This window comes from Argiope bruennichi, chromosome 10, assembly GCF_947563725.1.
Source record: "Argiope bruennichi chromosome 10, qqArgBrue1.1, whole genome shotgun sequence".
NCBI lineage: Eukaryota > Metazoa > Arthropoda > Arachnida > Araneae > Araneidae > Argiope > Argiope bruennichi.
Window position 1 is genome coordinate 117860220 of NC_079160.1, and position 27654 is coordinate 117887873.

A 27654-nucleotide genomic window follows, 5' to 3' on the forward strand; every position below is an offset into this window, starting at 1 on the left:
GAGGCTGAATTCTGAACGAAGAAGTGGAGAAGAGGAAATGCCGGAATTTATTTCGACATATGAGGAGGAGTTTTTTGAGAGAATTATCATTGCCCGAAGAAACTTCTTAGATACTTGGTATTTTCTTGAATATATCATAGGGTAAGTAATAAATGAGCCAGTCCGATTAAATTTCCTAAAAAATTTCACAAAAGGCATAACACCATTTCTATTGCTTTAAGGCGTATTTTGGACATCTAAAACTTTCCACTATACGATGTTGTTGTTGTTTGGTGTTTTTTGGTACAAGAGCCATATTTGGCTATTCTGAGCCAAGCAAATGGTGGAGCCAGAGAGCAAATTATAAATACACACATGCTAAAATGTAAACGAAGGTATCAACTTTAAAATAACCTTAATAAAAAATGTGAAGTATGTACCATATTAAATATATTTAAGTGAAACACTGATGCAAGATAAAAGTGAAATAGTAAATCCAGTTAAAAGGTCAAACATGAAGTTAATAAAAGCTAAATATAATGATAAAACCCAACGGTTTTTAAAAAATTTAAAAGTATTTGGATGGTATTTCTCACCTAAAATATTATCCAAAGTCATTGGCGATAACTTAAAAAAGCATGAACGAGAGGAATTAAAAGATGGACATTCGATTAAAATGTGATTTATGTTAAAATCCACATGACATGAAGGCAACTTTGGTGCCGCCTCGCAAAAAGGACCTTCAAAATGTTTAAGGCTTTTTCACATTTTTTCAGCAGGTGTAAAATATGCGGAAGGAAGGGGAGCTTTCTGTCGAATATCACCCCAAAAAACCGTTTTTCATTCACCACGGGTATATTTTGAACATGAATATTCGGACTTTCTTTTCCGGCAGAAGTGAATGCACTTACACTTCATGCAAAGTAAAATATGCGGAAGGAAGGGGAGCTTTCTGTCGAATATCACCTCAAAAAACCGTTTTTCATTCACCACGGGTATATTTTGAACATGAATATTCGGACTTTCTTTTCCGGCAGAAGTGAATGCACTTACACTTCATGCAAAGTAAAATATGCGGAAGGAAGGGGAGCTCTCTGTCGAATATCACCCCAAAAAACCGTTTTTCATTCACCACGGGTATATTTTGAATATTGTCACGTAGGTTCTTTAGTGTGAAACTCAATGACACACACAAGTAGAGCTAAACCAATTTATTGACTCAACTCTGAACTGAGAATACAGTGACTGACAGATCCTCTGCTTTTATACTAGCAGAGAAAGTTCCAGAATACTTTTCTGGAGAAAGTAAGAAAAGTCCAGAACATTTGTCTGGTAAACTAAAGAGATGTCCAGAATCTTCTGGAACACGAAATAAAGGAAAGCATAAAATCAAGGAATTAAATATTTACACATACTATGAATTGCATTGTCTCTAGCTGGATTCGAACTTACGGTCTCTTGATTATGAGACCAGTGCTATGACCATTCGGCCATGCAGATTCGACTGTCTCTTTTTCAATGCGGCTATATGAATATTCGGATGTGGATGAATGATTCTTTTCCGGCAGGAGTGAATGCACTTACACTTCTTAGGAGAGATTGTTTGTCCATTATTGTTACACCAAGCTACTATCCTATTAACTGCATTTTGTAACTGTCGGTCTATCAGATTCATGTTGCTACCTTGGCATGAGATCTGCAGATCATCCACATAAAGAGTTCCATGGATAAATGATGGTAAGAAAGATAAAAGTTTACGCAAATGAACTATAAAAAGTATGTCACTGAGGAGACTTGCCTGTTGAACACCCTCAGCTTGTATAAAATTATTTGAGTAAAAATTTCCAACACGAAAACGAAACGTACGAAGTGATGAAAAGTTTTGTCAAATATCGGTAAGTTTCCTCTAAAACCAAATTTAAAAAGTGTCGATAGTATACCATAGCGCCATCCACGGTCATATGCCTTCTCGATGTCAAAGAAAATGGAGACAAGGTAGTTCCTTCTAACAAATTTGTGGCGTATCTGGGTTCCCAATAAAACGAGGTTATAAATAGTAGATCTACCTCTGCGGAAACCCTTCTGCAACGGGGAGATATATCCTCGTTTCGCCAATTCGTACATAAGGCGAGAATTGACCATGTGCTCAAAGATCTTACAATTACAGTTTGTTAAAGCAATCGGCCCGTAATTCAGAGAGTTGGATGAGTCTTTGCTGGGTTTTAAGAATGGAATCACAACAGCTTCACGCCATTGTGTAGGATACGTTTGCTCAGTCCATATTCTGTTAAAAAGCAGCAACAGATTGGAAAGGGAAGCTGTATTCAAATGGCGAAGCATGTTATATGTGATTCCGTCTGGTCCAGGGTTGATGTCATGTTTTTTAGATAATGTCATTTCCAATTCATACATCCGAAACTCACAGTTATAAGGAGATGTATTTCACTCATCAAAACGTAAAGAAAACCGTTCCGCGCGCTCCTTAACTGTCAGGAAAGCAGGACTGTAGGAAACTATTGCGGACGCTTGTGCAAATGCTTGACCGAGAACACTGGCCACATTTAATGGGGCATAATGCACCGTATTTCCTTCATTTAAAACAGAAATAGAAGTTTCAGTATAAATCCCATTAGTATCCTTTACCTTCTTCCACAAAGTTTTATTGGAGGTGTTGGACGTAACAGAAGAAACAAAGGATATCCAGGATTGTCTTTGGCTATACCGGTGAATGCGGCGAGCTAACGGTTTGGCTCTTTTAAAAGCGATAAGGTTCTCAGATGGTGGGTACCTTCGAAGGATATTCCATAATTTTTTCTGCTGTTTGTGACTGTCACGGCAAGCTTCATTCCACCACGGTCTGCGAAATTTTTTAAACGTGGGGAACTCTTTGGAATAGTGGCATTTGCGGCGTTTATTATTGTATCAACGACATCTTGTATTGCTTCCGATACGTTTGATGTACTGACCACAACGTGGGTAATATCTGCCAATTGCAAGAATGCAGCCCAGTCTGCTCGTTGGAAAAGGTAACGGTGAGGGCGTGCCTTCGCATTACCTCCATCAGCATATGAAACGACAACTGGGAAATGGTCACTATTGTATAAATCTTTTTCAACAGAAAAGGTTATCAATGGCAAGAGTTCAGGAGATTATATGGCTAGATCAAGACTATGGAAGGTACGTGTGGGTCCAAGGAAGTAAGTCTTCTCTTCACTATTGAGCAAGCAGAGACAGTTGTTAGAAATAAACTGCTCAATCTGCCGCCCACGAGAATGCGTAATCCGAACCCCACAACGTACTATGGCCGTTGAAATCTCGTAGCAGAATAAAAGGCGAGGGAAGCTGGTCCACTAAGTTCTCAAGATCTTGTTGACGTATGATATCATTAGGCGGTAAATATATAGAACAGACTGTGACCAACGTTCGCGTATGAACTTGTACAGCCACAGCCTGAAGAGAAGTATGCAAATGTAGAGTTGTGCTCGGATACAGATTGGATGAACTTCCAGAACAGTTAGCTCCAGTGTCTGTATTTTTCCGAACACAGTTATATCCTCGTAATTTAATGGCAATATCGGATGTCAAGAAAGTTTCTTGGACACCAATACAAACAGGGTGAAACTTGTTAATGATGGTCTTGATTTCAAACAGTTTCGGTCGAATGCCGCAACAATTTCAGGAGATGAAGGTATCCATTAAGAGAGAGATTTTTATGGGGAAGGATAATGCGCATTTTTTGGAGTTGCCAAATTTTCGCAACTCATCCCGAGATCATTTTCATCCTCAGAAGGATGCAACTTTATATCGGGGCTATTGTGCATGCCACCAAAGATGGACAATAAGTCCTTATAGACAACACCCTGCATCGCCAGCCCCAGAGCGACAGAATTTTTTGACGTTTCTGCTTTTAGCCTCAATGGGAGATCTTTTTGAGAAAGTCCTCGTTTCGCTAATCTTAATGAGAGAGACATTTTTTATTTCGTTTAGGTTTCTCTCTAATTTTCTTAGGAGGCTCAGGGTTAATGCTGATGGAGATTTCAGTGTCTGAATGAGATGTTTTAATATTATCTTTTTTTGTGTGTGTGGATTGTTTAATACAATTTGCACATGAACAATTAGTACAAAAATTTTTTTGAACTACGGAAGTATAGGTGATACCAGGAGTAGGAGTCTGAGCTTGAACTCTACGCCTGGCTTCAGGATAAGTTAAATTTTCTTTAATTTTTATTGTTGAGATTTGTTTTTTAAGCTGCTAACGCAGGTAGGATCTAGAGTATGACGTATGGTTTTCACAGCAGTTCACGCACTTTTTAGGTGCGACACATTGTTGGCTATCGTGGTCTTTTTCTGTGCAAGTGTTGGTTCCACCACAATTTAATTTTGAGAAGCCAAAGCGTTGGCACTTGAAACATCTGAGTGGATTCGGGATATAGGGTTTAACAGGCAACTTGATATAGCCGGCATAGACATGTTCAGACAATTTAGGCGATTTGAATGTCAGAATGTGGTGCTTTGTTTGCGTTATTTCACCATTCCTCTTGATGGTAATGCGTTTTACATTTATTACTCCCTGAGGTTTCATCTCTTTTGCGATTAATTCGACAGGAAGAGTAAAAATTTCACCACAGTAATGACACCTTTGGATGTATTTAGTGATTGGTGAGGACTGAGACTGACTCAAATTGCTTTCACAGCTTTCAGTTTTTGTATAATTTGGGAGGGCCGCGGTGGCCTGGTGGTAAGGTCTCGGCTTCGGAACCGGAGGGTTTCAGGTTCGAGACCCGATTCCACCGAAGAACCGTCGTGTAAGGGGGTCTGTTGCACGTTAAATCCGTCATGACCAAACGTCCTCCTGCTGGTGTGGTGTGGTGGGGAGAGGGGGTGCCAGCTCAGGTGTCGTCCTCGTCATCTGACCGTGGTTCAAAATTACGAGGTCCGTCCCAAAATAGCCCTAGTGTTGCTTCAAACGGGACGTTAATATAACTAAACCAAAACCAACCAAACCACCTTGTATAATTTGGGCTTGTTTTCGAGTGTTGACCTCTACTAGCAAGTCACCAGATCTCATCTTTTTAATTGAATTCACTTCACCAACAGTAGCTGTGATTGCCTTTAGCACTAAAAATAGAGACACTGTCTAAAAAGTTTCATTTTTATCGGATAATCGCTTTATTACAAAATATCTGTCAAAATGTTGTCCAGAATTAAAATTTGTAGAAACAATGTGACGCCCATTGAAGAGACCCAGGCCCGTCGGCACCACCCACACGGAGCCCAACAAGGGAAGGCAGCTACCGGCTCTGGACATTTCCAACCTCGGCGCTTACCTTAGTGCTAATCGGTACCTATACGCTGGAAGTAACACCGGCGGACAGTGACCACCCTTAACTCCAAGCCCAAGGATTAACCACTTCGCTTGATCCCTAGCAGACTAACCACTCTGGTGATTAGTTACTAGCCAATGGATACACCGGGGACCACAGTGCACCACCCGTCTAATGGGGTGTCACGCATGGCCAACACGTGGGGCTTTTGGCTGTCCATGAGAAGCAAGAAGCAAACAGATCGGCGATAGCTTCTCATGGAGAGCTCCCTCGCTTGCCGTCGAGAGAAGGAAGGATCATGCAGACAGCAGAAGGCGTAAGGGAGAGTAAGCATGAAGGGAGTAAAGATCCCTGGGAACCTCGGGATTGGGACACCCGTACTCACCTTTAGTAGGTGAGTCCCTAAGAGGGCCTCTATACAAATTGGATAAGGAAGTTAATATAATCCAATAAGTTAGGTTGATTATTAAATTATATATATATATATATATATATATATATATATATATATATATATATATATATATATATATAGTTCTAAATCCGTAATGTTGCTACCAAGCATGGTTAATTCAATCACAGGAAACACCATTTAACGATCTGCTCTGCTGGATGCTGATCGGATGCGGAATCAGTGATCCCAAGGATTAGCGACAAAGGTGGCGACTTTGGCGACAATATAGATAATACTAGAAACTTCAAGAATTTTTGCGATATAGCCGATAGAAGCTGAAATATGCTTGATTGTTCCAGAATCTTCTCTGCCGTTCTCCGTGTGCTATAAAAGGCGGTAGTCCAAGCCGAAGTAGTCGTATATACAGAAGTCGAGAGGTTTAGAGTCGCATAGCGAGTCAACTACGTATAGGTGAATCAGTACAGCGAAGCGCAAGCGTTGGGTGGTGTTCAAGCGTTTACTGAATTCAACTGTGTCCGAATCCTGGAGTTTATTATAGAAGCTGCATCGAGTCGTTTGGAGTAGCCAGTCGTGTAGAAGTGAGTCGGCAGTTGGATGCAGCTAAGGCGAGGAGACAATGGAGAATTGGAGTAACCGTGGATAGTAGCTACGTAGATTCCCTCCTCCTGCTGAGCTTTGACTGACCCCTTTGTGTGTTGTGGTTATTATTAGCTATCAATTTCCACTTTTGGGCTGCTATTTGTTGTAAGTGTGCCGCTGTGTATTTCGTGTCTAAGTCTCGGCTGTATATTTGTTGTTTGTGTCTTCATGTCTTCGTGTTTAATAAATTCGTCTTTGTTACTGAGAGCTGTTGATTGTTTTACACCATACATTCCCTACATAGCTAATCTGTTAGCTTTACGGACTTAGTGGAGGAAGTTCCGTAGCAATATAAGTAATTTAATACGAGAAAAGAATTTCTGAAATACTGCTAAAGCACATGCTAAAAAAATAGAGCATCTGGAAAAAAATTTAGTTTGATGTCTGTATTATTTTTTGAAATGATCCAACTTACTTTAAAAAGTATTCTAAATATTCTTCTTCCGATTATAGGAACCAGAAAAGAATACTTATCTCAAAGAATTATTTTATAATTTTAAATAGCTTCTATATCATTATTATTTTTTTAAAATATTCAAAGAAATAAAATTTATAGTTGATATTTTATTATTTTATATCTGAATGCGTTATCCGTTATGCTTTAATACATAAATTACGAGCCCTAGAAGCAATGAAAATGATGTTATGTACTTCCAGAGTGGAATTTGAAATGATAAAGTGTCATTTTTGCCGCCTAAACAAGTGTTTTACAGTCTCATATGTGAAGTTTATAACTATTGTAATCTATTTAAGAAACTATGGTAATCATCAAAAATCTAAATTCAAGATTTTGATAAATTTCTGATTTCGAGAAACATGCTTTTCAAATAATATCTTTTCGCTGCTCAGTTTGTCTGGCCGTGAACATGATAAAAACGCAACGAGGCTTATTTCAGATAGATATCTCAGCAGTTTAAGCCAAGATAATTACTGTTATGTATTTTTTCAACTTTTTGCTTTTTTACCGCGATGATTCTACTGGATTATAGCAATATATTATTATTATTTTATTTTGCAGAACTGACACCGAAGTGGGATTTCTTTACATCGATTCACCACCAAATATTATGACGTGGTTTATTCGAACGTTGTCTGTGTCTCCCATTCATGTCTGTGTCTCCCATTCGTTACAGAGCCTCAAAAAATGGTGTTCTTGAAGAAAATATTTGTACATCTAAATCTTCCTTATTCGGTGATTAGAAATCAACAGGTGGAAATTCCAGTGACAGTTTTTAACTATGGACCTAAGAAAATCAGTGTAAGTGCAATAGATTTATTAACGATTTCATATTTCGAAACTCATATTTTAAAACTGGATGTAATTATTCAACCAGATGCAGATATTTTTTTCAAACATTTCATATTTCGTAAGTCATATTTTAAAACTGGATGTAATTATTCAACCAGATGCAGATATTTTTTTCAAAAATTTCATATTTCGTAAGTCATATTTTAAAACTGGATGTAATTATTCAACCAGATGTAGATTTTTTTTCAAAAATTTCATATTTTGTAAGTCATTTTAAAACTGGATGTAATTATTCAACGAGATGCAGATATTTCTTCAAAAATTTTACATTTCGTTAGTCATATTTTAAAACTGGATATAATTATTCAACCATATGCAGATATTTTTTCAAATATTTCATATTTCGTAAGTCATATTTTAAAACTGGATGCAATTATTCAACGAGATGCAGATACTTTTTCAAAAATATACAGAAACATTCAAGGTAGGTGACTGTGCTGAAAAGTAGTTTTTTTTTTTCTTTTGAAAATATGAACTTTTTTAAATTTTATATTCTTAATATTTGAACAGCTTTATTTATAAAACTCTTTGCGTTTTCTTCCTTTTTTGGGAAGTTGCACTGATTTTTATATTTGCATTTACATACTTTTTAACTAAAGGAAGACTTGAATTTGCCATCATTCGTGTAGTAAAGTGTTGGCCATTTGACAACTGATAGCTTAGGGTTAGTAAAAATGTTACATGATAGAGCAAAGTGTTAATGCAAGATTTGAATTAACTAAAAAAAACAGTTTGTTTTCTTTAAATTGTTATATTTTTATAGAATTGTAAAGTACATAGGATAGGATTATGAATGGAATAACACAATGGGCAAATGATCTCCACGGCTTTGCTGGTATATGCGCACTCTTTCCTCGAAATTTTCCTTGGCCATTTGGCGTTAACATGTTTGAATTTCGTTGATACAGCGTTGGATATCCTCCTTCTATGTACACCTGTTTGTGGGTTTTCTGGCATAAACTTTTGACTTCAAATAACTCCATAAAAAGAAATCCAATGGTGTTAAATCCCACGCTTTAGGGGGCCAATTCTCAAATTTTTGAATCAGATCAGACAATTAGATATTCATTATTTTTGAAATATTGTTCAACCATGAAAACACATTGCTCCAGCGTGTAAAGTTTCATTTTTACTAGCCCTAAACTAAGCAATCAAATGTTCTTTTTTTTTTCATAGGATTGATAACACTTAACTGCGCGAATAGTGGTAAATTCAAATTTTGTGTTAATTTTTGGGACACTGGCAAAAACTTCATAGATTTGTGTGCCGAAACATTCCATTGTAACTCGCAGCGGGACCATACAAAATATCTGATGTTCTATAAAAATTGGGAAAAGATTTGTATCTTCTAAATGAAATTTTCAACATAAGAATGTACTCCTGTCAAAGTGCACGGCCAAATAATCTCAGCTAATGCGTCGCAAATGCCACTTTTATTTCTGTGATAATTTCCTGCCGACTTATGTAATACGTTGTTGGTGATTTTGTGGCAAAAGCATTTTGGCGTGCTTGGCACGTCTTTCCAATGCAAATGTTTAGCACTATTTACATTTTTCAGTGCTATATTTTCAAATTCTTATATTAGAATCTTATCTAGAATTTTCTTACGAAAAGGCCCATAAATTAAACACTAATGCATATTTTTGTTCAAGTTTAGTATAATAATTTCCTAATATATTCAGCTTTTCTTGAACCACAGAATGCATAATCTATTCAATTAGAAATATTCTGTAGTTGTTTTAGTGTTTCGCAATAATAAACAAAAATTGAAGATTTTATGTTATATTTAAGTGAGTGTCAATATTTGAAGACTGGATAGAAATACAGTTTATTTTTTTAGATCAGGAACTAAATAATATATTCAAGCTATTTGCAAAATTTTAAGCAATTCATTTGATAAACCTACAAATTAAAAGATTTTTTTGGCTTTATATCTCGTTTTAGCGAAGAAAAAAAAGATTCTGCTATTCCAAGTTTTAAAAAAACTTTTGTCATTTAACTAATTTATTTTGATTTCATGCATGCTTTTTTCAATCATTTTTTAAAATTATTTTAGGGCATTTTTCAAAAAATTCCTTAAGAATGTAATCAAGAAAATTGACACCTCTATTCTGAAACAAAGTTGTATGCTTGGTAAATTTTTATATATGGTTTATTGCATTTGATACTATGGTTTATTACATTTTGATACATCTGGTTTTATTGCATTTGATAATGTTAATCTATGCCAAACGATATTTAATCTCACAATTTACAAAACGAGTGCCTGCCTATAGGCACTATATTGTTAATTAATGCATTAATTGTCACAAAATAAAAAATTGTTTGTTCTGTTGAACCAAGGGTAACAATTGACTAATTATGCATGCAAAATCATAACAATATTGGCATAACAATTATTGATAAAATTGCCAAAAACTGTTTTTGAATGTGAAACAAATGTGTCTCCTGGTGTATCAAAATAGTCTAGTCGAATTGGTTAAGTGTACGTTATTAAGTGTAAGTGAGTCTGTTGTGACTTTTAACATAGTAAAAAACATAGTAATATTGCAAATTCTTATGCCACCAATGCAACGGTTAATGCTACAAATTTCAAATCAATGTATTATTTTGTAAATAGATTTTTTTAAAAAATATGGACGATTACAAGAAAGAAAAGCAATTTCTTTGAAACTAATGCATGGTATTCTATTCATTGAAGAGTTTCGTGAATTTTAGAGTTTCTTGACGGAATACGAGGTTTGAATTCACCGATTTAACATCTAATAAATCAACAAGTAACCACAAGTCATTAATATCAAAAATGCTTCTTATAAGCATAAAGCCAGTCATCTTATTTTAGTCGGTAGGCCACACTACTTATTAGGTATTCAGATGGCCAGTATGAACTGTCACTGAGCTGTAGGTATTAGGTGCTTGCATGTATTTTGATCATTTTTTTACTTTCAAAAGGCATTTATTGGAAAAAATTGGTACAATATACATCAATCAAAATATTTTCCATCATTTTAATAATAATAATCTTATAATTCTTGCAATTGGTTGTCTTTGATTTTTTTTTTTTTTTGGTCCTCCAGACCGTTTTTTGTCATTGACATCGAAATCACCACTCTTAAATCATTGGAACCAAAACTAACAATTGGTATATGACGGAACAGCATCATCATAAGTTTCTAAAAGTGTCTCAAGGGCTTCGGCAGCAGATTTCTTCAAATCAAACAAAAAAAAGCAATGAATGCCGAAAATGCAATTTGGAACATTCCATGATTGGGGGGGGGATACACTGAATAACTCAATAATACTAAATGGAAAACTTTCAACATGATAATAATAAAGTAATAGTAAATTAGTAAAACCCCAAACCATTGTTGTTTATATAGATATTTCGCATGTTTACCAATAGATGTCGCTGATTGAAATACATGCAAGTACCTAATAGAAAGATTTTATGATCCCAGATAGAAAGATTCGTCTAATCAAAAGATTGATTAGCCAAAATGAAGTAATTCATATGGCCGAAAATACCTTACTTGTGAGGCAAACTTGTACCTTGTGGCAATTAACGTGTTAATTTTCTACTAATCACTAGCGATTTGCTGGATTACTTAATTTTTTTTGGGGGGGGGGGGCTGTGAAAATCCTGCCAGTTTTTGTTTTCAAGTTTTTTTAGTAGTCCACAATGACTTTTATGCGGGAGTATTTACGATGATCGCAGATCTACTCATATTACTTTAATGGATGTCAAATTAATTTTGTTTCATCCACTTCCATTGAAAAGTCTGATATTATAACCACAAACCAACACTCGAATTGAAATTTGATCAGAGATCATAATCATGAGCGTCGTCCATTATATTCATATTAGAACCAAGATCTTCAAGTTTTTAACTCGTGATATTCATATTTAGTAAGGGATATGATAATCATATTTGTCAAAGATTATGACCACAATTCAAACTCGTGATTTGTGATACCTTCATTACTCGTGATACTCAATGATTTTGACTTCGATGCAGAATCATAAAAAGACAGCAAACGCATATATCATTTACTTATTAAGTTAATTTAATTAATCCTTTCTTTAGATTGTTTTATTTTGTAATCTTCACTTCTAGTGACCAGATGGTTTAGCGAAAATGTTAATTTCATACAAATCGTTTAGATATAACTTCATTTTACATGATTTCGCCAAAACTTCAGACATTAAAGCCGTTTTATTTTAGTTCTGTTTATTGTGAACATGAACCATGGTGAGCAGTGCCACAGCATCATAGTGTTGTTAAAAACATAAATGTATGGTTCATGTATCTTCTAAATTCCAAGATACTTGTAACTTCAGTTTGTTGTTTGTTGCATAAACTACACAAATATTAAATAGAATACTTCTTAAATTTTCAGCAATGGAAAAAAAACCACGCGATTAAATATTGGATCAAACAATGATAAAGATTTGAATTTCAGGGGAAAAGTGAAATCGATTGTTGAAAAAATGTAATCGATGAAAAAATTAATTTTAAATATAATCGACACAAAAAAATATTTTTAAAAAATTTCCCACAATTCAGTAAAATTTGAAAGATTATTAATTTGGTATAATAAAAAAGTTGATTTTTTTTTTATTGTGAGACGATGTGAAATTCTTTTGTGTCTAATATTATTTTCGGAAGTTATTGTGAAAAACGCCAAAATACAGCTAAATATTTAAAATTTCAAATCAAAAAAAATTCCATTTCCATCTTCCAAGGTATTTATATGGCGCAAAACTGGTAATTGTAGGATAAACGGTCTTGTCTGTACAGTGCAAAAAAAAAAAAAAAAAAACCCACACAAGTTCATCTTTATCGCAGTACACTTCATAGTATCCGGCTTAATTTGGTGGAAGGACAGACCGGATAACAAGAAAGCTGGATAGGCCGGAGTTCTATGAACTCATTTCTTTGACCTTTAATATCAGAAGACGAATTTTTATACCAAAACTCACTGTTATAATACGTATTTTCTCTCTTCTTATTGAGTCTAAGCTCTCCATTTATATCAATGTGAAGAAAGCCGCGGCCCGATGAATCATATAAGCAGTTACCGGTAACGTGTCGAGTTAAAATAGAAGGCTCTGTACTGGCAGTTTATATATGTTTATATAATGAACTGCATGTTTCAAGAGTTTATTTGAGAAAAAGTAAGTTAAAGGATATAAGCGGTTCACGTTTTAACATAAATTTTGTAATATTCCCTGTGGTACACTTTAAAAAACATTAAGCGTACCAGACAAAAAATTTACGAATACTGTACGTACTGTGCAGTTATAATGAGGAATGATTGAGGTCGTTACACACTGACGAGACAATGAACAACGAGTTGAACGCTGCCCCTTTTCCGTCACAACTTGTATTTTGTGCACGACACATAGGAGGATCTTAGCAGGCGCCCTCTTCCAGTGCCAAGGCAATGCTTGCTAATGCAACGTCTTGAGTTTCTCATTTAATTACGATAAAAGAAAGATAGGCCGGATAGTACGGAAGCCGGATAGTCTAGAATCGAATGTACTGTATTAGATAGTCTAGAATGAGTGTACTGTATTAGCAAATATATTAAATTTTTTTTAAATTGCTGTAATAACACAAAATTACGCAGAAATAATTACAAATGCGCTAAGTTTATGTGCATTAAATTATGTTGCCATACGAAACGTAATTTTCAATGTTCTAATTTCAGGTTGTCGTGTATATGTACGGAGTGAAAGGCCTATGTACCGGAGTGAAAGAAGGCAAAAAAAGCGAAAGGAAACGACTCATCATCGAAGCACGTTCGGCTGCAACCGCCACATTTCCAATCGTACCTCTGAAAATAGGAACGTTTGAGATAAAAGTGATGGCATTGACTACGGATGATGGCGATACAATAATACGTGTATTGAACGTTGTAGTAAGTGATCCCAGTGTCTTATAGATTAAATTATTTATGCGACACTTTGAATAATTCATCCATGTAATTTTTTATGAAAATCATATAACGCTGTTTTCTAAACTGTTAGGTTATATTAATTGCTACTAAACTGTTATGTATAGTTAAAATATATTAATTGTTACTTTATTTTTCCATAAATTTCAATTAAGAAGTATTTCAATAATCCAATTACCAAACAGGATTTAATTTCTTCTTTATAAAAAGGAATAAATATATTATGGTCTAAACTAAAAGCTAACGGGAGTGGTCTCCAGAAATCCTTCTCGCATATTCTAATAAACGTTCATTTGCTCTTTAGAAGCCATTTTTAGACGCAAGAGATTGCAATTAAGATTTGACTCACAACTACAATTACAGTCGCAAAACTGCATATTAAATGTGATATATTTGAGACGCTGCGTTTCTGAGTTGCCTCGTTTACATGCTTCTGAATGTACAGACAGACAGATGTTCAACCACTTGATTTGATATAAGTTAAACCTGTGTACATAAAATAGTATAATTAATCCTTCTTAATTTTCAACAATGAAAAAATCACGCGGGTAAATATTTCATAAAAGGTTTCAATTTAAAGGCAATAATATGATCTAATGTCAGAAATTGGGCAAAAAATATTTTAAAAATTCTCGAAATGCTACAAAAATATGCTTTACAATTAAATAGGTATAATTAAAAAGACATTTTTTTTAAATTTTCAAATGATGTTATAGTAATTTTGGAAACTATCGAGGAAAAACGTCAAAATTCAGCTAAATTTTTAATTAATTAAAATTTCCCAAAATTCGCTCTACAATGCGTCTTTTCACTCTCCAAGGTATACATGTATTAAATTTAGTAGCTATAGATCCAAATATCTGACTTGTAAAGTGCCAACACACACGTACATTCACACGTATTCACTTTTATTAGTATTATATACATAGATTTAAACTTATTTAATGAATTCTATAAAACTACGTTATATTTTAGCCTGAGGGGGAGCCTGTTGAAGTTATTATACCCATCACGCTGGATCCAACCAATGAATTGGGCAGACTGAACACGAACATCTCTACTTCAACATATTCAGGTGCGTTGATTGAGATTCGTTTTTTAAACTTACGCTTAAAAACTTAAAACTTAATTTTATTGAACTTGTGTATCACTTATAAAAATGTTAAAAATTAACTAATTTTTTTTGTAAATATACAATACTTATTTATTATGTATGAACTGATGAGTTTTGGAAATATAAATAAACTGTTAATATGTTATATTAAATTTTAAGTAAACTATTACTATCTTGCAAATGTCTAGTGCTGCATTAGTTCATGAAGCACTAGAGAGAAGCATTAAAATTCTAGAGCTAGATGAAGCATTAAAATGCCATGAGAAATATTTTTATTTTGTATATGCAAAATGCTTATTTAAAGTAAGCCTATCAAGGTAACTTCATGAAAATTGTCTAAAATACTGCTATAATGTATATAATCGGTGTTAATTTAATGTAAATTCACCAATGAACCAGTAATTGAAATTACCTGTAGGTTATGTGATCTGAACGCTTCTCCATATATATTCCAAGATTTGAGATCAAGGTATCTTTATATCTCTATCTCTATATCTATATCTCTCTATATATAAAAGGAGTCCCCTAAAATTTGAATTTGCCACCATTCTTGCAGTAAAGTATTGGCAACCCTATTAGAAAACCATTTGACAGCTGATAGTTTAATTTAAAAATGGAGAGTTACAGGATAAAACAACGTGTTTTCATTGTTGAACAATATTTAAAAAAATAATGAAAGTCTGGCGGTCACAGTTCCAAAATTTGAGAATTGGCTCCCTAGATAGTGTGATTTAACAGAATTGGACTACCTTTTATAAGTTTATTTGAGATCAAAGATCTAAGCAGCAAGCCCCCAGGCACGCCTGTAGTGAAGAAGGAAATTCAACGCTGTATTCAGCTACCCTGCATAACCAAATTCAGTGATGGAAAATTTCGACAAAAGAGTGCATATGTGCCAGCAAAGCCGTGGAAGCCATTTGCCCTATGTGTTATTCCATATATAATCCTATTCTGTGAGCTTTACAATTCAATAAAAATATAACAATTTAAAGAAAAAAAAACTTTTTTTTATTTCATTCAAATTTTGCATTAACACATTGTTTTATTGTGTAACGCTCTATTTTTGCTAACCCTAAACTATCAACTATCAAATGTTTTTTTTATTAGGTTTACCAACACTTTACTGTACGAATGGTAGGAAATTCTAATCTAGCGAAAATTTTGGGACATCCTTTATATGCATTTCTAGGCATCTAGCAATGTATCTGCGCATACTACCCACGCGCCATCTGTATGAAAAAAGAGTTTTTGTGTAAAACACAGTGAGTTGAGTGGCGAGCAGCCGGGAAGAGATGTGTGTACCATCAGCTCTCGTCAAATTATTGGGTGTAGATTAAAAGTGAATTACAGTCCGCTAAATGAGCATTAATTTATTAATTTATTTATTGAGTTTGAGTTCTTTTCATGAGCATCGACGACATGTGGTCCGCTCGTACAGAGTGAAACAGTTTAATTATTATTAGTGTGAAACAGTTTCGATTCACCATCAAGTTTCGTTTCTGGAGTTACTGAGATACATTGTGGATAAAAATTCTTCATATGTGGTAGGATTGTTTTTTTTTTTTTTTATTGACTGTACCTTATTTCAAAATGTGTAAGACTTGTAGAAAGGCTGATTTAAGTCTTATTGCCAAAGAACTTGGTTTGAACACAAGTGATGAAATGACAGTTTTAGAATTAATTGATATGATTAAAAAAACGACAAATTTAAAACTGAACCTGAAACTGCAAGTGACCTTGCAAATTTAGTTGTTGAGGAGCGCAAGGCAGAAGATGAAAAAGAATTAGCATTTGAGAAGTTAAAATTAGAAAGAGCAAAAACGGATCATGAAATAGCGCCAATTCGTGCCGAGGCAAAAAAAAATAAATAATGCAGAATTATTTGAGCCTAATGATTCCTTAGACTCATTAGTAAAGATTATTAGAATTCTAACAATTAAAGTACCAAGCAAACCTAAAAATTGTTTTTTTTTTTCATCTTTAGAGCGAGCATTTATGGTAAAGAGTGTACCATAGAAATATAAATTTGAGATTCTTCTTAACCTGCTAGGTGAAAGATCGTCTAATATAATCATATACATAGATGATAATGATCTAAATAAATATGAGAAAATTAAAGAAATTGTGCAGAGAGAGTTTCAGCTAACAGCTCAGTCCTGTCTAAAGAATTTCAGAATGACTACGCGGCAGTTAAATGAGACCTATGTTCAGTTCGATTCCCGTTTAACCACAAGCTGGGAATATTACTTAAAATTAAGGAATGTATCAGATTACAAAACATTAAATCAGCTTATAATTTCTGATAAACTTTTCCAAACTTTGGATAGAGAAGCCTCTTCACATAAAAGTGTAAAACAAGCAGATACCTGGTTTGATCCAATTACGTTGGGAAAGGAAATGGATTTATATTTGTCATCTCGGGGAAAATCCCTATCATAGAGTGTAGTTCCTCATAATAAAAATTATAATGTGAAAAATGTATCAAAAACCTTTTTATTCGATGTAAAAAGTTCGAAATGTTTTCTATGTTATGATGCTCATCCTCTATATGTGTTCTAATTATGAGAAATTACCTGTTAATGAGAAAGTGCACTTTGTGAAAGATAGCGATTTATACTTTAATTGCCTTGGCAAACATAAAGTGAGTACTTGCAAATCAAAGTATTCTTGTGCTAAATGAAATAAAAGGCATCATATTAGTTTACATTTCACCAGAGATATGAATTCTTTTGGGCAATTAAAAGAAAAAGATGAAACCTTTTCTTCGAGTACGGTATCAAATAAAAAACAAAGTGAAAAAAGAAATCTGTCACCCTCCCCTCTCTCCCCATTAGCTTCTACATTTATACCGGCAGCGAGCAATGAACACTGGCGCCAACGTCTTTGCAGCTACGAGTAGTTGTGTCTCGACTAAAAACAAAACAGTTCTCCTGAGTACAGCGATTGGTTATTTATGTGATTCCTATGGAAATGAATGTGAAGTACGGATTTTAATGGATTCTGGCTTAATGTCTCACTTTATTAGCAAAGAATGTGCAGATCGACTTCAATTGAGAAGAAATAAAATAAATATCGTGGTGTCTGGGTTAAATGACTCAGCGATTTCCATTCCATCTCAAGTATCAGCTACATTGTGTAATAAGGCCCGAACCTTTGAGACTGGATTAAATTTATTAGTTATTCCGAGAAGCCTCTTTTGAGCTGTTGAAACCAGGGCAAATATGTCCACCAAATTCCAATCTAATCTTACAAAATTCTGTTTTTTGTTATCTAGTGAGTGGGAGTATTTCTAACACCGAAAGAAATAAAATACATTGCGGCGGGTTAGTCGAAGAAAGTGATTTAGAAAAGACTTTAAGAAGTTTTTGGGAAATTGAAAATGTTGAAACGGAATTAATTGAGGGTAAAGAAAAAATAATGTGTGAAGAACATTTCATAAATAACTTTTCGAGAAATTCGAAAGGACAATATGTTGTAAAAATGCCCTTAAAGGAAGATCCTAAGTGTTTAGGAAAATCTAATGAGTTTTCGCTGAAAAAATTAAACTTGTTGTGGCAACGTCTAATTAAGGATCCAAATTATTTGTCCCTATACAGAGATTTTTTACGTGAATATTTAGAGTTAGCGCACATGTCAGAAATTCAGGATCAGGAGGAATAAGAAACTTATTTTATTCCTCATTTAGGAGTTTATCGACCTGATAGACAGTCAATAATGCTCAGAGTTGTTTTTAATGCAAGTTATCCAACTTCAAACGGGAATTCCCTAAATTCCTTACAATATAACGGAGGAATAGTGCAAAGTGATTTATTTTCCATCATGGTTAGGTTTCGTAAATATGTCTATGCCTTCACAGCGGACATAAAGAAAATGTACCGAATGATCTTGATTCACCCAAGCCAGAGAAAGTTACAGCGCATTTTATGGAAAGAAAATGAGAAGGAATCAGTCAAAACTTACGAACTAAATACTGTGACGTATGGAACGGTGAGTGCACCATTTTTAGCAACTCGTACATTGAAACAAATAGCGATTGAAGAGGGAGAAAATTATCTTCTAGCTGCATCCGTCATTGAAGATGACTTTTATATGGATGACGTGTTAACCGGTTCTGATAATTTAGTTACCGCCAAAGAACTTCAAAGGCAGTTAATTGATATCTTGGAAAATTCTGGCATGCAACTGCACAAATGGCATAGTAATTGTGAAAACTTAGTATCAAGTAGTGAAGAAATCTATAATTTTACACACTCCGAGGAAACGCAAGTTTTAGGAGTTTCTTGGAATACCAAAAAAGGACAGCCTTTACTTTAAAGTCGATTTCAAGACGTCTTAAGGGAAAGACTGTCGAGTCACAAAACGCTGGGTTTTATCCACTATAGCAAGACTTTTCGATCCTCTTGGATTACTAGGACCTGTAGTGACGAAGGCAAAAATATTTTTACAGCAATTATAGTCTTTAAAGCTGGATTGGCATGAGGTAGTGCCTGAGAAACAAACTAAAGAGTGGTTCAATTTCGTCGAATCATTACAAAGTGTTAGTAGCATGGAATTTGAAAGATGTATACTTACTGAGGGACTGAAGTTATAGAAATCCATGGGTTCGCTGACGCATCAGAAGCCGCTTATGGTGTAGTTATCTACTGTAAGTGTATTAAAGATGGTCACGCATCAATTAAATTGATTGCCAGTAAGTCGAGAGTGTCACCATTAAAAAGAGTTACCATCCCAAGATTGGAACCTTGCGCTTCAGTGCTTCTAGCCAAGTTAGTGAAAAAGGAGATACATGCTCTCAAATTACCAATATCCCGCACCTATCTATGGAATGACAGCATGATTGTTCTTTCATGGATTCGCAAAGAACCATTTCTTCTTAAGACATTTGTTGCCAATCGGGTTACCCAAATTCACTCACTTTCATTGAAGATTGGATATATGTCCCTTCTAATGAGGATTCTGCTGACATCATCTCCTGAGGACTCGATCCTGATTACCTTCATCATTGCAAACTGTGGTTTAAAGGACCATCATTTTTGCATAGCAGTGAATATCCAAATAGAGACATCTTAATCAGAATTATTGCAGATGACTTTTCGAAAGAGTTTAAACCATCTAGTGACTCTAATTGTTTTATAAGTGATAACAATAATTTTCTTCATAATTTTCTAAAAATTAGTAATAGTTATAGTAAACTTATTCGTATTGTGAGTTATGTTCATAGGTTCATCGAAAATTGTAGAAAGAAAGATTACAGATCAAGAAGTTTTTTATCCCCTGATGAGCTCAGACAAGCCGAGCTTTCATTGATAAGTTTAGTCCAACAAAGTGAATTTGCCAAAGAGATGAAAGATTTAAGATGTTCAGGTGAAGTCTCAAGGCAAAGTCAGGTAAAACATTTACATCCTTTTATTGATAAAGCAGGTATTTTAAGAGTTGGTGGGCGATTGTCTAACAGTAATTTGAGCTTTGACAAAAAGTTTCCGATATTGTTACCAGGTAATCATCGGTTAACGAGATTAATAATTATTAGTTACCACATTAACCGTTTGCATATAGGACCACAAACATTATTGTTTACTATAAGGCAAAGATTTTGGCCGATTAATGGCAGAGCTGATTGTAGAAAGCTATTCCACGAATGTGCAACTTGTTTTAAAGCTAAACCAGTAACGTGTGACCAACTAATGGATGATCTACCTAAAGAGCGTGTGAGTCAAAACTTTCCATTTGTGATTTCAGGAGTTGACTTTTGTGGGCCATTCACAATTAAATATAAGCCCCAGCGTAAAGGCACATACCAAAAAATGTATGTGGCGATATTTGTGTGCTTCGTCACAAAAGCTGTGCATTTGGAGCCTGCAACAAAGTTAAGTTCTCAAGCATTTATAGCCACCCTTAAAAGGTTTTTTTCGCGTAGAGGGAAATGCAGTATTTTATACTCGGATAACGGGACAAACTTTATAGGGAGCAATATTGAGTTACAATGATTGTTTAAAATGGTCAACAATCCTGATGAGAGTTTAAGTGGTTACAAGAGTAATGAAAATGTAAAATGGAAATTTTTGCCTCCGAGAGCCCTTAACTTTGGAGGAATTTGGGAAGCTGGAGTGACATCCTTTAAGTTTCCTCTGAAAAGAGTAGTGGGTGGTCAGAAATTAACTTATGAGAGTTTTTTAACAGTAATTAATCAAATTGAATCCATTTTGAATTCTCGACCACTTACTCCCTTATCTTCGGATGTCGATGATTTGAGCGCTCTCACACCAGGCCATTTCTTGATCGGAAGACCGTTTACTGCAATGGTAGAGCCAGACTTGACAAATATATTAGAAAATAGACTGGGTTGTGGCAAAGTTTGTGCAACTAATATGGAAAAAATGGCACAATGACTATCTTACAACCTTGCATCAAAGATCGAAATGGTACTTTGATAAACAAAACTTAAAGGTAGGATACATGGTTGTAATAAAAGAAGATAATATGGCTGTGTGCAATTGGGTAATAGGTAGAACTATGGCAGTCTTTCCGGGAAAGGATGGCAAGATTCGTGTTGCTAATATTAAAACAAATAAAGGAGTTTTCAAACGTCCAATTTCTAAACTTTGTATATTGCCTATTGAATCTTAAATATTACTTACTCGTAATCTAGAGCATATATCATATTTTATTTTGTTAAATTATCTAATTTTTGTGTGTCATTTGAGATTATTCTGTTATATTATTCATTATATCGTGTCATGTGAGAAACTTGTTGCATTTATTGTTGTGAATTTTATATATGTGGATTTGAGAAAGAGTACAATTTTGTTGAATGTTAAAACATTGCAACGCCCGGCGGTATGTATCTGCGCATACTACCCACACGCCATCTATATGAAAAAAGAGTTTTTGTGTAAAACACAGTGAGTTGAGTGGTGAGCAGCCGGGAAGATATAAGGGTGATTTATAATCAGCCTCTTGAAATTTAAATGTTAAGAAAGAGTTCTTAATTAGAAAAACAAAAATCTATTATTGTGGTAAAGCATCTGCGTAGGTATAACCGTGGCGGACATCGGTAACCAAACATCTGTTGCCAACATTTGTTTTCACAAGTTAACATAAGCTAAACGATTTCAATTCTTTCATCGATACACAAAGTGAACCTTACATTCGGTCCCGCTCAATATAAAATTTAGACAGACAGAAGAAATTTTAAATTGAAGCGTAAAAAGAAAAGAAACAAAGTTTTTGATGAAATCATAGTTTAAGTATCTGGGGAACACAGACCAGTTAATGTCTTTTTGATGATGGCTCAGTGGCTCTCATTCTCTTCGTCTGTGCTATTTTTCTCGATGGTTGGTGAATTTCGTTTAAAGTAAGGGCGAAGATGTTGTACGTGGACAACCTTGATAAATTTGTTCTGCTGTGTTGTAGACTTGATCTCGTAGCACACGGCCCCGACTAGACGTATAATCATAAATGGTCCTTTGAAAATAGGAGAAAGTTTGTGATCTCCTTTTTTCGGCCAGTCGTACAATACGAGATCTCCTGCCTTGAAGGAATGGGATCTGCGATGGAGATCAAATAGTTTCTTGTTCTCCAAATGTGTTTTATACACATTATTTGCTGCTTCGGCCCTGACCAAAGTTAAAAAGTCTGGTTGGTCTTCACGTGGCGTGTCATCTATAAGCTACCAATGTGAAGTTCACGTGGAAGGCGTGGCTCATATCCATGAAGTAAATAAAATGGTGATTTCTTAGTAGAATTTGGTTTTGTGGTGTTAATTGCGAGTAAGGCATTTGGAAGTAATTCGTCCCATTTGTTCGGGTTTTTGTCAATCATTTTTTTCAAAGAGGACACAATGATGCCGTTGGCTCGTTCAACGATACTATTAGCTTGTGGTGAATAAGGTGGTGTCGTTGATTGTGTGATTCCATATTTTTGAAGAAACCGCTGAGTGTGACGTGCGGTAAATGCTGTTCCTCCATCTGATAAATACATACTTGGCGGTCCATATCTAAGTATTATATTATGATACAGAGCATCAGTCACTGTATGAGCGGCGAGAGATGCAGAAGGTGTTGCAATTACATAGCGTGTGGCGTGGTCAATTTAGACAAGCATATTTGTATTTCCATTTCTTGTTTCTGGCAAACAGATTATGTGGTCAGCAGATACAATTTCCCAAGGTGTGGATGGAATCGGCAATTGCTGCAAAAGATCATAGGCATTAGCAGTACGTCGATTGACAATTTGGCATTTATGACAGCTTCGAACATATGCTTTACAGTCCTTGCGCATATTTGGCCACCAATAACGTAATTGCAAATTGTGAAAAGGTTTTTTTTTTTTTTTGCGTCTATATGTTTAACATCATTGTGACAAGCGATCAGAGTTTTCTCTCTCACTGCCTTAAGAATCACTACTACAGATTTCGAATTATTATCTTTAACTCGCACAAGAGTGTTGTTATCGATATTGTAATTGCATATGATTGACATTGTCATTTTGTTTGGATATATTTCTCTGAGTAAGCGAAAAATATACTGACAAAAGCCATCTCTTTTCTGTTTCACACAAATGTCTGATTCATAACTTGTAGTAACTGTTAAACAAACAGGTGGTGTTGGGAAACGTGAAAGGTGATCAGCGATGACATTTTGCTTTCCGGGTCGGTGCTCAGTTGTGAAATCAAATTGAGCCAAATCCACTGAATATCGGGCAAATTTTCGATTAATTGCAGATTTTGCAACTACATAAGCGGTTGTATAGTTGTCTGTGACGAGTTGAAACTTGTGACCTAGGAAATAGAGTCGAAATTTTTCAGTTAGGACCCAATGTACAGTATCTACTAAATATACAATATAATCTACTAAACTTTCATTATGCCTCAACTTTCGTTCACTTTGATGAGACAAAAATTCTTGCATTGTAATACGCCTTTTAAATCTTGAGGCGAGAGCATTTTTCCAAGTAATCCAATCATTAAAATTTTTTCCTGTTGTTAATTGCCAATTTTTGCAGATCCTGAGAGACGAGAAATAGCATTAGTTAATTTTAATTCGTCGGACCAGTTAGCTCAAGTTGAAATTCTTTCAACTTCCTTTAACTATTCCAGTGCATTTTCAATTATATCACCTTTAAATATTTACATTGAATTTGCAGTGTCATTTGAGGATGTGATTTGAATCACATTTGGATTTACTTGTCTTTCTAAAAATTGATTTTGCGTTTCCATTAATGTAGAAAGAATAGCTGCGATATTCGGATTTATTTGAGAGGGCGGAGGCATAGGAAGTGGTGATTGTGTAGAAGAATTACTTAAAAGTTCTACTTGTTTTCGCAGAGATTCAATCTCTGTCAATAAATGTGAATTATCAGAAATTGTCTCCTCAACGTTATTAAGATACTGCACTCGAAGAACATTTAATTCTTCCAAAGTTCCTTCACTATTTCTTTTATTATTATCCTCTACAATACGCAAAATTAGTTCATTCTTATTTCCAGTTAGCGAAAGATTTCTGAAACGTAATTCTTTTTTCAGTTGAACTATCGTTAAAGCTTGTAGCGGTTGCGAGTCTAAAAAATTAAAAATGATATCATCTTTTGTTGGCATTTTTTTTAAATTTCTGTTTACTGTTCTTGACGAAAGAAATAAATTAGCTAAGATTGCTTGGCGACGTTCGTGTTTAAAAAGCAAGCAATAAATTTTGCAAACAGAAAAATATTTTTGAAGGTAATGCAAAATGAATATTCAACATTCGTTAGAATACTCGCACTGATTTGTACAAGGTTTTATCACAAGTAAAATAAAAGTATATTGATTTTCTCATAAACTTCACTTACTATGCGTGGGCGTTTTTTGGAATACGTTCAGGCAGAAACAATCTTAGCGAGGATTCTGAAAGTTCCAAAGAAGGCTTAACGAGTGCGATGTTTTTTTATAAAATAGTATTTGAAATTCCCTTTGCAAGTCCATTAGATTCCGGCTGCGCCATATAAGGCTGATTTATAATCAGCCTCTTGACATTTAAATGTTAAGAAAGAGTTCTTAATTAGAAAAATAAAAATCTATTATTGTGGTAAAGCATCTGCATAGGTACAACCATGGCGGGCATCGACAACCAAACATCTGTTGCCAACATTCGTTTTCACAAGTTAACATAAGCTAAACGATTACAATTCTTTCATCGATACACAAAGTGAACCTTACAAAGAGATGTGTATACCATCGGCTCTCGTCAAATTATTGGGTGTGGATTAAAAGTGAATTACAGTCCGCTAAATGAGCATTAATTTATTTATTGAGTTTGAGTTCTTTTCATGAGCAACGACGACAAGCAACTTATTTACTAGGAACCAGCCATGCGTTATAGCCAATTTATTTGAAACGAATTAAAACTTCCGCCACCCATCTTTTTGTTCTTACTCACTTTTGAGTAAAATTGAAATCTTTTTCCTTACTCTAGAAATGCTGGATATCTCTGATGCTTCTAAAGTTAATCTGAAAATTAGAAGTTATTTCTTATAAAAAATTATTTAAGAATTTATAATAGTCTTTCACTTTAGAACACGAAAACAGACTTTTTAAAATGTCTTGCACCTGCCAAAAAATATAATAAATAACCTCCTGATTTTTCCAGATTCCATTGATCCTGATACAAAATCGCAATACACCGTAATTAAATTAACCACTCCAGACGAAGCTTTGGCTGGAACTGAAAGTTTTACAATAACTGCAAAAGGTATTTCAAACATTTTTCTTCAGAAAACAAATGTTTAAGTAAATTTGAATGATTTTGTTTTTTGAGTAGTGAAAAGATAAAGATATTCCTAAGAATATTTCTGAGATAAGTTCTGCTGATTTCTTTTAAGCATGACGATGTCTGTACTTTGGCATGCTTTCTGTGAATTACGAAATTCACAAATGATTCAGATGTCCGATAAGCAGATAAAGATCCACCAGATTTGGAATTTCTTTGATAGCCAATTCTTATTGACAAAAGGTTTTTCAAAATTTGAATTAGAATTCTATTAATCAATAAGTCAAAATTTTAATTTTTTTTTCGAATACTTTCCAAGTATATCCATAAAATCCATTTTAATATGCAAACAATTAACATACTAATAGTTAATTATATTTACATGGAATTTTTATTGGAATTAAAAAATATATAAAATTTAATTTTAGTCGCAATGTATAGCAATATTTTTACTTTCCCGTGTACGAAATATAGAGAAAGTATGGAATCATGGAAAAATTCGAACTCGAAATTTTGAAGAGTCTTTACGTTTTATATCTATCCCTTTGAGATAGAAAATTACATTTTTTGGCTACGTTTGTCTAAGATTAAAATAACTAAACCATTCGTTGAGCTAGATGCATAAATTTAATGAATGAGCTTTAAACTAAATTTGTTGAATTCTGTCGAATTTGAGTAAAATCCATTCACAGGAAATCTATCTGTCCAGATGTTCGAATGCAAGTTAACAGGACAACTACAAAATGAAGAAATTTAGTTGAATAAAATTCGCAAATTAATTTAACATCCATATTGTAAACACCTATTGAAATTTGAACCAAATACAATTGAAGGTTGATCGGCTGTCTGTCTTTATTTTCAAAAGTGTGTAAAAGAAAAATTTTAAAATACATTGACTGACATATATCAACTTTGGAAAGGGATTTTGTGATTACAAGTGTAGTTCTGTGACAAAGTTTTATTTCAATCATTTGGAAAACGTGTTTAAAATACAATTACGATTTTCTATTCCATTAACCACATGTCAGGGATTTATCGCCAAAAAACTCGCCAGGGATCCATGATAGATTCAGTAAAAATGATAAATTCACGACGGAGGTTAATATTTCGAAATATTGTACATCAGTGCCATGTAAGGCAATCTCTGGGATAACACCTTTATTGGAGTGTAGGGCCAAGGTGGCATGGTGGTAAAATATCGGCTTCGGAGCTGGAGGGTTTCAGGTACGTGATTAGATATCACTGAAGAACCTACGTGTAAATGGGTCTGGTGCACGTCAAATCCTGATGTCAAACGTCATCTCCCTGATGTAGTGTGGAAGTTTGAAGAGGGGGTGCCAGCTCAGGTGTAGTCATTATCATCTGACTGCTATTCAAAATTAGGAGATCCGTCCCAAAATAGACCTAGTGTTGCTTTAAAACGGTACGTTGATATAACTGAACTATTGGAGTGAATGCAAGGGAATTTTAGGGCCATAACTTCCTTAGGGTTCCCAGTTATGTACAAGAAACATTCAAGTTTTATTGGCTAACGTTATTTATCTCCTAATGCACTATCATTCCTTCTTGTGCTTAAATTCAAACCAATATTAAAATTTCATAAACATTTTCCAATTGTGTGTTTTTTACCAGTATTATCGTTGTGAAAAAAAATAATACTTTTCTTCCTACATTTACAATAAAGCAGAATTTTCGATTCACTTTTAATACCAAAATAATCTTTCGATGGGGAAATTCTTCCTACAAATAGCTTGATGTAAAAATCGTCAATCATTGAACGAAAGGGCTGATTCAAACTGAAACTTTATCATGCAATGCTTCGAGACTAATGGTTTGAAATTTAAAATGCCCTTTTTCTTTTCTGTAGGTGGCCCATTTCCTTCTATAGTTGAACCGGCCCTCGAAAATTTTGAGAAATTTCTTTTAACTCCTCACGGTTCTGGCGAGCAGAATATAATGTTTCTCTCGACTACATTCTACGCCATGAGATATTTGAAAGCCACGGGAAAAATAACGGAGGAGGTGGAAAAAAGAGGTTATGATCTCATCCGCCAAGGTAAGTAGAAACTTTTGAAAATATGTGACATTTTGAATTGGTACCATATGAACGTCATACAGAAAGTTTCTGGACAATTCTTCCGATGTATGCTTGCGTGTGATATTGATTTTGGCTA

The 27654-nt window shown here is 34.5% G+C and overlaps 3 protein-coding genes across 3 annotated transcripts in view; all 3 read left to right on the forward strand.

The window, feature by feature from the left end:
* LOC129987891 (complement C5-like) lies at positions 1-27379 on the forward strand. Its single transcript, XM_056095871.1, has 7 exons — positions 1-141; positions 7376-7615; positions 13379-13588; positions 14600-14699; positions 19960-20125; positions 25361-25462; positions 27348-27379. The coding sequence occupies exons 2-5, from the start codon at positions 7502-7504 to the stop codon at positions 20043-20045; spliced, it is 510 nt and encodes a 169-aa protein (XP_055951846.1). The 5' UTR covers positions 1-141; positions 7376-7501; the 3' UTR covers positions 20046-20125; positions 25361-25462; positions 27348-27379.
* LOC129987753 (uncharacterized) lies at positions 20735-21127 on the forward strand. Its single transcript, XM_056095694.1, has one exon. It carries the CDS (start codon positions 20735-20737, stop codon positions 21125-21127), a length of 393 nt encoding a protein of 130 aa, XP_055951669.1.
* The window catches only part of LOC129987888 (complement C3-like), a 46337-nt gene continuing 46051 nt past the window's right edge, over positions 27369-27654 (forward strand). The window contains exon 1 of the mRNA XM_056095869.1: positions 27369-27536. Coding sequence (XP_055951844.1) covers positions 27519-27536 — 18 coding nt within the window. The 5' untranslated portion in view covers positions 27369-27518. The remainder of the gene's footprint in view (positions 27537-27654) is intronic.